This window comes from Pseudorasbora parva, chromosome 6 (assembly GCF_024679245.1).
Source record: "Pseudorasbora parva isolate DD20220531a chromosome 6, ASM2467924v1, whole genome shotgun sequence".
NCBI lineage: Eukaryota > Metazoa > Chordata > Actinopteri > Cypriniformes > Gobionidae > Pseudorasbora > Pseudorasbora parva.
The window spans coordinates 42,451,604-42,464,449 of record NC_090177.1 but is presented as its reverse complement, the minus strand read 5'-3'; the positions used below and the strand labels follow the sequence as shown (position 1 = coordinate 42,464,449).

Sequence of the window (12,846 nt, the reverse complement as noted above, 5' to 3'; positions counted from 1 at the left end):
GTGACAGTACGATCTGGCCAGTCATGGATTCAGCAGGACCAGAAGCCGTCCGGACTGCTGTGGCCCAGCAGGGGATTCTGCTTGGACAACATGACTCCCAGCTTACAGCCACCACCCATAATGTTGAGGTAATGGCCAGCCAGATGGCAGACATCACGGCGGAGCTTAGAGAGTTGCGGAGGGACCAAGATTCCATTAGAGCAGTTGCTGTCGCCGCCCGTTCCGCACCAGCCCAATCCAGTTTGACTCCAGAACCTCGAGTGCCTACACCCACTCCCTACGATGGAGATCCCATGTCCTGCCGTTCATTCCTGACTCAGTGTTCCATCATCTTCGCCTTGCAGCCCACCACTTATGCTTCTGAGACCACCAAGGTGGCGTTTGTCATCACTTTGCTCACTGGCAAGGCTCGTGAATGGGGAACCACTGTGTGGGCAGCCAAGGCTTCATTCTGCGCCTCCTTTGAGCTGTTCGAGAAGGAGATGTTGAAGGTATTTGACCGTTCGTTGGCCGGTAAGGAGGCCGCTAGCCAGCTCGCCAGGTTGAGACAAGGGAACCACTCCGTGACAGACTACTCCATCCGCTTCCGTACCCTTGCTGCCTTAACCGGCTGGAACGAGGAGGCTTGCTGGGACAGATTCCGGGAGGGTCTTAGCGATGACCTCCAGGATGAGATTGCCATTCATGACTTACCTACTTCATTCGATGACCTAGTGGATTTGGCCCTCAGAGTGGAGACTCGTCTAGAGATGCGTCGTCAGAGACAATCTGCACGGGTTCAGTGGAGAAGTACCTCGCCATCATTGATGGCCACCAGCCGTAGTCCTGAGCCTCTTCCTGAGCCGGAGCCCATGCAGGTGGGGCGGATGCGTCTGGCAGCGGAGGAGAGACAACGCCGCATAGTCCAGGGACTCTGTCTTTACTGCGGTAAGCCAGGACATTTTGCTGCACAATGCCCGTTAAAAGCCAGGGCTCGCCAGTAGGGGGGGAAGTACTGGTGAGCGTTACTCCATTGTCGTGTTCCCCCTGCTCCCGCACCCTCCTTCCTGCCAGTGTCGGTTGGGGTCCTTTTCTGAGACATTGCTCTGTGTTAGTGGACTCTGGTGCAGAGGGGGACTTCATTGATGCTGATTTGGTGGCTCGTTGGAAGATTCCTACCTCCCGTCTCCAGAAACCCATCACTGCTAGGGGACTTAACGGTTCTGTCTTGGCCCAAATAACCCATGTCACTGACCCTATAAGCCTAGTCATTTCGGGGAACCACCGGGAGGAGCTGGTGTTCTACCTCCTTCAGTCTCCTAGCACCCCCATTGTTTTGGGTCATCCGTGGCTGGTAAAACACAATCCCCATGTGAGTTGGTCAGGGAATTCTGTGTTGGCATGGAGTTCTTTCTGTCATAAGTTTTGTCTGGGTGCGGCTTCGTCTTCTGTCTCTGTTTCTTCTTTGTTGCAGGAGGAGGCTGTGGATCTAGCCGGTGTTCCGGTGGAGTACCTTGGTCTGCGACGCGTGTTCAGCAAGTCCCGGGCGGCATCTCTTCCTCCACACCGGCCGTATGACTGTGCCATTGACCTCCTCCCTGGCTCTTCTCTGCCTAAAGGCCGCCTATACTCCCTCTCAGGACCCGAAAGGGAGGCTCTGGATAAGTATATCCATGAGTCATTGGCAGCTGGCCTCATCCGACCCTCCTCTTCTCCTGCAGGCGCGGGGTTCTTCTTCGTGGGGAAGAAGGATGGCTCTCTCCGCCCTTGCATCGATTATCGTGGGCTGAATGACATCACCATAAAGAATCGGTACCCCCTGCCGTTGATGTCTACTGCCCATGAGCTGTTGCAGGGAGCGCGGGTCTTCACGAAGTTGGATCTCCGCAATGCCTACCATCTGGTTCGGATCAGGGAGGGTGATGAGTGGAAGACAGCATTTAATACCCCCACTGGGCACTTTGAATATAGGGTTATGCCCTTCGGGCTTGCTAATGCCCCGGCTGTCTTCCAGGCCCTGGTTAATGATGTGTTGAGAGACATGATCAATAGATTTGTCTTTGTGTACCTTGATGATATCTTAATTTTTTCTCCATCATTACAGGTACACATTCAGCACGTACGCCAGGTGCTGCAGCGTCTTCTGGAGAACCAGTTGTACGTCAAGGCAGAGAAATGTATGTTCCACACTGACTCAGTTCCGTTCCTGGGGCAAATAATCTCAGCGGAGGGGATTAAGGTAGATCCGGCTAAGGTAAGGGCTGTCTCCGAATGGCCAGTCCCCGACTCCCGCAAGGCTCTACAGCGGTTCCTGGGTTTTGCTAATTTCTATAGACGGTTTATCCGGAACTTCAGTCAAACCGCTGCCCCCTTGACCGCTCTGACCTCCACTTGTGTTCCTTTCAGGTGGTCGGACCAGGCTCAGGGAGCTTTCCAGAAACTGAAAGGATGTTTCACTTCTGCACCTGTCCTGTCAGTTCCAGACCCTGATCTGCAATTTATTGTGGAGGTAGATGCTTCTGAAGTTGGGGTAGGAGCAGTCCTTTCTCAGCGATCCCCTCGGGATGGGAAGGTGCATCCTTGTGCATTCTTCTCACACCGCTTGAGCCCAGCTGAACAGAACTATGATGTCGGAAACCGGGAGCTGCTCGCGGTTAGGTTGGCCCTGGGTGAGTGGCGCCATTGGCTGGAGGGCGCGGCTGAGCCCTTCTTGGTGTGGACGGATCATAAAAACCTCGAATATGTCCGTACAGCCAAGAGGTTGAACTCACGGCAGGCCAGATGGGCACTCTTTTTCGGCCGATTCCGTTTCACCCTCTCATACCGGCCCGGGTCAAAGAACGTTAAGCCGGATGCCCTGTCACGCCTCTTTGACTGTCCTGAGAGTAAGTCGTCGCCCGACACTATTGTGCCTGGGGAAGTTGTGGTGGCGGCCGTGTCCTGGGCAGTCGAGGGAAGGGTCAGGGAGGCCCTTCAAGGAGTGGCGGTTCCGGTGGGGTGCCCTGATGGTCTGTTGTTTGTTCCTGAGCCGTTGCGTACAGCCGTGTTGGAGTGGAGTCACTCATCGAGGCTGGCCTGCCATCCAGGAGTGCGAAGAACGTTGGCTTCTGCCCGTCAACGCTTTTGGTGGTCCACCATGGATCAGGATGCCAGACAGTTCGTGGCAGCCTGCTCGGTTTGCGCCCAGAATAAGTCTTCTAACAAGCCTCCCGCTGGTCTGCTGCAATCTTTGCCCGTCCCTTCCCGCCCCTGGTCTCACATTTCCCTCGATTTTGTTACTGGCCTCCCTCCCTCCAAGGGCAACACGGTTATATTAACTGTGGTTGACCGATTTTCCAAGATGGTGCACTTCATTCCCCTTCCCAAACTACCCACTGCGAAGGAAACTGCACTGGTGGTGGTCGATCACGTCTTCAGGATTCATGGTCTTCCTATGGACGTGGTTTCTGACAGGGGGCCCCAGTTCGTTTCCCACTTTTGGAGGGAATTCTGTCGTCTGATTGGGGCCACTACAAGTCTGACTTCAGGATTCCATCCGCAGACCAACGGGCAGTCCGAGCGGGCCAACCAGGATTTGGGGCGTATGCTTCGCTGTCTGGCATCGCATAATCCCGCCTCCTGGAGCCAGCAGCTCACCTGGGCAGAATATGCACACAACACACTTCCTGTGGCTTCTACTGGTATGTCCCCTTTTCAGTGTTCGCATGGTTATCAGCCTCCTTTGTTTTCTTCGCAGGAGTCTGAAGCTGCTGTCCCCTCTGCCCAGGCTTTTGTCCAGCGTTGTAGGAGAACCTGGAGAAGAGCTAGAAGGGTCCTACTCCGGGCAGGGAGGCGTGCCAAGGTGGCAGCAGACCGTCGCCGGACTCCAGCGCCCAAGTATGTCTGTGGGCAGAGGGTATGGCTATCCACTAAGGACCTGCCTCTTAAGGTGCCATCACGCAAGTTAGCACCCAGGTTCATTGGCCCATACCGCATCTCCAAGGTTCTGAGTCCGGCGGCGGTGCGGCTTAGACTCCCGCCTGCTCTTAGTCGTGTGCACCCTGTCTTTCATGTCTCTCGAGTTAAACCTGTTTTTTCTTCCCCTCTGAACCCTACTGTGTCTGTCCCATCCCCGCCACCCCCCCGTCTGGTTGACGGGGTCCCTGTGTATACTGTCAGGAGATTGCTGGACTCCAGGAGGCGTGGTAGGGGATACCAGTATCTTGTGGACTGGGAGGGATACGGCCCGGAGGAGAGATGTTGGGTGCCATCTCGGGATATCCTGGACCGCTCGCTGATTGAGGACTTCCACCAGCGGCAGGCCCTTTCCACCCAGGGAGCGTCTGGGGACGCCCCTGGGGGGGGGGGTACTGTCAGGACGCCGGTTTGATCTGTCTTGTGTTGTCACTGTTCGGCGCGCCTGGCCGCCTTGTCTGTGCACGCGCTTTTGTGTGTGGTGTTTGTGTTCGTTCGTCATGTGCTTCGTCATTAGTGTTGTGCTGCGTGCATTGTCAGCTGTCGCCCCGCCCCCTTGTTACCCTGTTAGTTCTTCATTACACTCACGTGCTTCCCTCATTAGACTCCCTTTATATTCCCTTTGTGTTTTTTGTTCCCTGCCAGATCGTGTTTGTTCTTTGTGTCAGTCACGTCTTGCTCCTCCTGTTTAGAAAGTCTAGTTCTCGTCTAGTACGCTGTTTTTCTTCAGCTTAGTGTCTTAGTCTTTTTTGTGTTTTTGGCTGGTCCTTGAGCTTAGCTTTGGACCTTGTTTTTTTATTTTTTTTATTTTCATTTTTTCAGCCATATTATTTATTTTATTTTTTCTCCCCTTTCTATAAGTATATTTCGGTTTTTATTTTTTTCCCCTGTGTCTGCTTTCAGGTCAGGCCTTGTTTTTTCTTTTTTTTTCTTTCTCTCCTCCAGTTCCCCTGTTACCCAGGCTGCTGGGTGGTGTTCCCCTTCTGCCACCATCAGCTCCTCCGCTGCCTCTTCATTTTCCTTCCAGCCTCACCTGCCACCTCGGCCAGTCACACACCCAGTCTCATCCTTCGTCCCGGATCTTCGGAACAGGCTTCTCTGGGTTGAGCATTACCGCTCTATGGACTTATTTTGCTATTGATTATTCCTGACACTTCCTCTGTAGTCCCCTCCGGGTTTCTAATAAACACTCTGTCCTGCAAATTGAATCCGTCTCTTTCTGAACCGTGACAACACTCTTCAACAGTCTTATGTTCCAGGCAACCCGTAAGCCGTGTTTCTCTTGCATTATGCACCATTTTTTGTCCCCCATTTCCCTCAAATAAGCAAGGAGTAAGCACCTTTGGCGATAGAAATGATTGTAAATGAGTCCTGTACGGTCCGCCATGCTTTGTTTACATCTAGCTACCGCTCAGGCAGTTTGGCGTGACTTTGCATGTAATTCTACAAAGTCATGAGTCGTGGTTTGAAGTCGTAACTCACGGGCTCAAAAACCTGGCTGGAACGCAATATTACTTAAGCAAATAATAAATAAATAAATAAAAATGACACACAAGTGTGGTTTAAAGAAGTTTTTGCTTATTGCAGTTTTTTAATTAGCTTTTTTTAGGGAAACAGTCATCAGTAGCTGGTTGATTTCTTCAACGATGCATCATACTATGGTAGTTAACCAGTGAGTTACGTCATTGTTCGGGAAACACATCCCAGATTGATTGATGCCATGTGATACATAATTACATGACAGCGACACATTACTGTAACTCACCCTTATCATTTTCCAAATGTTACTAACTCTGTTTTAGCACAAAACCTCATAACCTTTTCGTAACTTCATCACACCTTTTGATAACACACTGAATAGATACTATTAAAAACATTATTAGATTTTTATAGATTTAGATTATAGATTTTATTTTATATGTTAGGTAATGTAAGTGCATTTCCTACACTCTAAAAATTCTGGGTTGTTTCAACCCATCTTTGGGTCAAATATGGACTTGGGTCAAATATGGACTTTCTTTTTTTTTTTTTTGCCAATGTTTAGGTTTATCCATATTTGATCCAAACACGGGTTGAAACAACTGTACAGGTACTGTAATTACTTTAGCTACAAGGGAGATTTGCATCTTGCATTGTTTGCTGTTGATTGAACTGATTGTTAAAAGTACTAAACTGAAAGAAGATCATACTGTTGTGTTTCAGTGATTAAACCAAATGTTCTCATTACATATTACAATAAGCTAGCCTGGTCCTACCATACTCTTACATTTCATTTGTTCACAGAGTCTGGCCACTCTCCATTGACAAGCTTTAACTTTCTTAAAGGTGGGAACTCTATTGGATCTGCCCAGATCCACTCTGGATCTGCCATAACCAATCACTAACGTTTGGTCATGACGTTTGTCATCTCAAACCATAGACGGTAGTGCACAACATCAACGTCATCGTTCTCAGCCACTCCCTCTGTTTGCTGATTGGATCAGTTAAAATTTGATCGGAGAGCCAGAGAATATACCGCAATCCCAGGCGGAGTACTAAAGGAAAGAAAATTGAGCAGAAGTACGTAGGAGGGCAGAGCCAGGCTAACAATAAGCATGTGTAATAATTGTAATTAAAGCATGGGATAAAGTTTTGACAGAACAATTAGCTGTGTTACAAGTGTGATAGGTTTGGGTTTTTGAAAGAGTTTTGATAGTGTACTTGTAAAAAGCGAATACAAAAATTAAGTTTTTTTTAAAGACATTGCTTAAAAAAGTGAGATTAAATACCTAAAGTATATTTGTGTCATTTTACATTTAATCATTGTGGTGGAATTTATTTATTTTTTTGGATGGGAGGAAAAACTTTTGTTTTAAAACTAATTGTGTTCTCGTGGCCAGTCAATGTTAAGCGTGACCATCGCTCTGCTCAGGACCTCCATGAGCTCCTCACTGGCAGGGGTCTGAGGGAGCAAGTCTTTAGCCCCCACATCGACGCTGCAGACATCCACCTCCTCAGAGGAAGATTACTGCAGGGCAGGCTCCCAGAGAAGCAGCACCGGATCTGGAGGGTGAAGGCTGAGATAGGGCGGAGACCGTCTCAAATCCCTCCGACAGATCCATATGCGCTCCCCAAAACATGCCTTGGCAAACGCGAGCTGGGACGCCACTCCACAGAGAGTGCCCGGCGGGATCACAGTATGCGAAGAGGCAGAGCCTCATAATGCTCGCACCCGGCACCCTTGAGTGGACGAAAACATATAAAGTCTAAACTCAGACACAAACACAGAGTTGTGACAGACAGAATGACACAGAGCGCTTGTTGAAGACAACAGAAGCTAACAGTGTGTGTTTGCTGGTCTGCTTTCTAGTCCGGGTCTGTGACGTCACCTGCCTATGACTTTCCATCCCTCTATTGGACCCTCTATTCACAACGCAATCACGCAGAGGTGTTCCCACAGCGGTGACGCAGCGCAAGTTCCCATAAAAGGGAACTATCCTACAATGCAAAACAACGTAAACTTCCATTTCCTCTGTGAGAAACAAACCATTAGCAATATGGACGGTGGTTTTTATGTCTTTCTTCAGTCATTATTTGATCAAACTGCATTTTTTAAAAATAAAAAACGGATTAATGAGGTCATGCAGCATACTATTGTTTAACATGTTAACAGCATAATTCCTATAATCACTAAAGATAGTATCTCTGTTGTCTCTTGCTACTGTGGACACGCACTTCAGATGAAAAAGTTTGAATGGATGTGAATGAATGTGTTTTAGTGAGCACTGTAGGCAGGTTCACTATGTTGCTTTAATAATTCAGTCTGCTGTGTTTTCCGTTAACAATCCTGGAAGATTTTTCTAGTGGATGTTTAACTAGCTGATCTTACTTTGCCCAGTGAAAAAGTGATTGTACTTTTACACTTATTAGTGTACAAATAAATGATAGTTTCCATCATGAAACTCAACCCTCCTAACGAGATACAAACCCTTGCTTTTCAGACGTTTTCATTTTGCATGTGTCTTTCCTCTCAACAGGAACTTCTGTGCTTACGTTGTCCAGAAGAACATCACCTGTGTAATGCAAGATGGAGTGGCCACATATGTCAAACCGGAGTACACTACCAAGTGCATATGGGGACAGAAATGTCCTGTGCTCATGTAAGTCCTGCACTAAGAATCCTGATTGGAACAGAATGGGGGATTCAAAATATAGTTACAAATGGGGTTTTAATTTCCAAAATTGCGGGAGAAATGGTCTCAAGCTGTTGAATGTTAAATGTTTTGGTGGTGTTTGAAGATGCCTTGCACTTTTTATTGTGTCCTTGAGTTGCCCTCTAGTGGTCACTCAGAAAACTGCTCAAAGTCCACTGACGCTGTTCAGAGCAGCAGAAGCATATGATATGATATGGCATAAACGTGTGCTATAATTAAAATGCATTATGTTACGTCTTTTTTAAACTGATAGAGCACACTGAATAAAGTGAAAAGTGCTTTTCTATATAAGGATAATTGAAATCATGGTTTAGTTTAAACCTGTTTATATATTGATTAAGTATGGCATGATCTTTATAGTAAATAATCTTCTTACTTTCTATTAATCTTTTTGTCCTTGGGAAAATAAAGATTTTTGATTATTGTTGGCAATTTGAATAAATGTTTAAACCCTTAATAAATGTAATTTGAGAAAATATAGGAAACAAAAAACTGAATGCATTTGGCTGTAACAAAGTAGAGTTGGTTTTAAGTGTTATTTTTTCAGTGCATAATTATGGTCATGCCTGAATGTCAGAGAATAAAAACCCTGAAGCTAATCTCTGTAGACTGAACTCTGTCTGATGAACACGGGGCGAATGGATGATGAGGTGTGAAGTTCATTCTGGTTGTGACATTCAGCGTGTTTTCCCTGCAGATATCGGACACTCTTTAAACCGCAGTACAAAATCGGTCATAAAACCATCACTGAGCTGGAGTGGCGTTGCTGCCCCGGGTACTCTGGAGAGAGCTGCTTTGATGGGCCGTCCTCTGACCCGGATGCCATGATGCCACCCTTCAAGGGCTCCTTCCCTCGGCCCGGGATGAAGGGTTACCCCAGGGGTCATCCCAATATCCCCTTTCCTGGAGGTCACCCTGACAACAAACCCATCCCTAGTGGATTCATACCACCAGAAACTCCAAAAACAAATTATGGTAAATGCAAATCACACATCGCACCATTAGCAGTTTAATTATTAATGTAACATGAACACTTAATATCATGAGCATTAATATCAACATGACATGAGCATTAATATCAACAGTTAGTTAAAATAAATGGTAACAAATAGATAATTTACAAACTAATAATGTTTACAGTGCTACTATATGTTATTGCTTTAAATGCAAGGGGTTGCCAAACTTTTTGTCAGCCGAATCCCTAAATATTAGCTTGAAGTACCCCCTCGATTTGAAGTTAATATTTCAATAATTTCCCATGTTCACAGTTCTTAGAAGTTGGTTAATGGTCACATGACATGCAAATAAATAAATAAAACATTTAATCACTTTAATCTCTTTTGGGAAATGTTTTTTTTTTTTTTTTACTTTTTAGCTGAACTCAAATTTCTTTTTAGTTTTAGTGATAGTGTCTCAGTCCACATTACCATTACATTGGTGTTATTTAATTAAATAACAGCCTTTGATTTGATCACACTAAACTGTATCACGATTATCAGGGCACTCCATTTATTCCTTCTAATTTTACATTGGATATAATTAATTATTAGCGTTTAATCAACCTCACGAAAGTTCCTTCACTAACTCCCGGAAACCCTGATCTACGCTTTTCTAATTTCGTAAATGTAGTATATAAAGGCGTAAGAGTTATCTTTTTCTCACTTCTTCCAAGGTCCAAAGACGGGAGTCTCTGGTGAACGTTTGGACCGCATTGAAGAAAACCTTCGCAAACTCTCTCAAGATCTGGCCACATTGAACGGCTTGGTGACGGGCATGGAAGAGCGCCTGCGCGTGTCTCTCCGAGAGGACACCAGGAAGATGCTGACCTCTTTGCTCGCCGGTGCCCCTCGGCTGTTGGACACCTCTGTGGGCTTTGGGCTGATCCCAGAGGGCACGCCAAATGGCTTAGACGGCGATGAGAACCTCCCTGCTTTTGGAGAGTTGGTGGGAAGGGTGATGGAGGTCAGAGATGAGCTGAAGGTCAAGAGCGACATGCTGGACGAGATCCGTGGAATGGTGATGGGACACGATGGCCAGCTAAAGAGGCTGATAGACACTGCCACTGGGAGACCCGTCCCTGGGGATCAGAGACATCTAGAGGATCTTCTGGACTCTAGGCTGGCCGGAGTGAGGGCGGATGTCCTCGATGGCTTTGAGAGGAGACTGACGGGTCTGGAGAGTCACTGTGATGAAAGAATCGGTCAGGTGAGTTGTTCACTCAACTTTCGAAGAATAAGTTGGATCGTTGCACATAATAACGTTTGTTTTGTTGGTTCTAATTCATCAACCGGAAATAGCTTCATGGTAAAAAATAAAAACGGAAAATGTACTGGTAATTCTCTAACAGTACATTATCTAGTAATTTACAGAAATTAATTCAAATGTGTAATTCATAAAATAAACTAATGCTAATGTGTAATTTTAAATACAGGTAAAACACCTGTAAAAAAACAATACGGAAAATTCCTTTATATTTATACAGTGTGCCCTATTTTTACAGTGTACTAATTTAATTTCTGCAACAAATTTTTCCGACATGAATATGTAAGCAGACATTAAAATGAAGAATTACTACACTTAACTATGCTAGATGATCAAACATGACTATATTAACATGACATCATGAACTTTCAGATATCAATGTATGCAAATGAATCAATAAGTTTGGTTTTGAAATAACGTCTTCCCGTGTCCTGTCCTTAGGTTCAGCAGCAGTGTCATAAAGAGCACCTAACAGGCCAAGAACAGATCCAACTCTCGCTGGATGGCCGTGAGACGGGCTTGAGGAAAGAGCTGGGTGAGCTGCAGGCACAGATCCAGGGTCTGACGGTGACCGAAAGCTGCTGCGGCGAGATGAACAGCCTGACCCAGAGGATGTTCCAGCTGGAGGACTCAGTTTCGGGCCTGACCGAGTCTCAGAGGCAGCTACAAGTGGACATGACTGACCAGACACTCCACATCGAGAACCTATTGGATAGTCGGCTGGTGGACATGGAGGGCAGGTTTAATGCCTCCGAACATAACCACCTAGGTGGGTTCAGCTCCCTAGATGGGTTTAAGACTTTGTTGGACGATAAGCTGAAGACATTGGAGCGACGTCTGTTCGTAGCAGTTGAAGAGTTGAGCAATGCCACGGCACCGGCGTTGCTTGAGGGGCAAGTTGTGCCAGCACTGGAGACGGAGATTGACAGTGTCCGGAGGAGGGTGGAGGCCGACCTAGATGGGATGCAAAAGCAGATGTCCGTCCTGGAGCTCCTCTGCTCCTCTGCTTGCTCCCCTGCCTCTAGCCCAGAGACGGCCCTCATCCAGACGGAAGTAGAAGACTGTAAGGAAACAGAAAAGAAGATGATGAACCGTCTGGATGTACATTCAAGCAAACTGGACCATCTCAACAGCACTTTACAGAGGCTCCTAACACAGCTGTCCCAGGAGGACTCGGAGGGCTCCATTCAAGGGGAAATCACACTGCTGAAGATCAATGTCAATTCCGTCAATCGTACATTGAAGGGGCTCCGTGATTCAGTCAGCCTGTTTGCTCGAGAAGTCGGCCATGCGAACTCCTCCTGGCAGGAGCGGGAAAGCCGGCTGGTCACTCAGGTGCAGGGCATCTCGGATCTGGTGGAGCGACAGACGTCCATGCTTGGGGCCGGGGAGCGAAGACTGGTTCAGTTGAAGGCTGAACTCCAGAGCTTGCGGCGGAGGCTAGCCGGGGAACTGCAGGGTTGCCGCACCACAACGCTGGGAATGCAACAGGAAGTGATGGGGGTGGAAAGTCGAATCACCCAGGTTGAAGGACAATGTGGCAGCCTAGGGGAGTTGGCTGATGACCTTGAGAGAATCCGCAGTGAACTGGAAAGACATTCGGACAGCTTCCTGGAGCAGGTCAACGGGACACTGGAAAGCCATTCTGAGCAGCTGGGGCAACTAAAGGACGGTCTTAAAGACTGCATGAGCAAAACAGACCCTGCAAGACTGCGGGCTGACGGTCAGTAATCCTTCCTCTACAGAGAAACCACAAGGCCTGAGGTTGTATAAACTTGCAATATTTGTGTTCCCTCGACAGGGCATTTTGTCTCCTATTATTTGTTTTAAAGATATTGTTCACCAAAAAATGAAAACTATCCCATGATTTACTCACCCTCAAGCCATCCTAGGTATATATGACATTCTTCTTTCAGACAAACACAATCAGTTATATTAAATGTCCTGGCTCTTCCAAGCTTTAAAGGGATAGTTCACTTTGAAATTTAATTTTGATATGTTTTAGCTTACCTCATGGGCATCCGAGATGTAGGAGTATTTGTTTCCCCAGTAGTTTCAATTTTGATCATTTTAGGTCCAACCGTTCTTGTCTGTGCCTCACATAATGCAGGTCTATGGTCACCAGCTCAAAGAGCATACACAGAGAAGTCCAAATTAAACAATCCCCCATCGTAAGTACACACTGATGGCCTAAGACACCAAACGAGCGGTATGTGTGAGAAAACGAACAGTATTTATTTCGTTTTTACCTCTTGTATACCACTATGTCCGACTGATCCGAGGGCGCGCGTGCGTGTTTCTTGTTGTGACATTCGCGCGTTCTGGCATTAGTCTTTGCAAGCGCGGAAAGCGCCGGAAGTGGATCTCTCGCGCGTGTACGTCTCTCGTTGTTTACACAGAAATTTGGGAAGTGTTACCTTTCACTGTGAAGATCTAAACATATTTAGATGTACAGGAC

The 12,846-nt window shown here is 47.0% G+C and overlaps 1 protein-coding gene across 1 annotated transcript in view; it reads left to right on the top strand.

Annotated features, from left to right (window-relative positions):
• Positions 1-12,422, top strand: part of LOC137079431 (EMILIN-3) — a 47,357-nt gene extending 34,935 nt beyond the window's left edge. Inside the window, exons 2-5 of the mRNA XM_067447386.1 lie at positions 7,950-8,072; positions 8,824-9,101; positions 9,799-10,331; positions 10,830-12,422. Of these exons, the coding sequence (XP_067303487.1) occupies positions 7,950-8,072; positions 8,824-9,101; positions 9,799-10,331; positions 10,830-12,119 (2,224 nt within the window). The 3' untranslated portion in view covers positions 12,120-12,422. The remainder of the gene's footprint in view (positions 1-7,949; positions 8,073-8,823; positions 9,102-9,798; positions 10,332-10,829) is intronic.
• Positions 12,423-12,846: the final 424 nt, after the last annotated feature.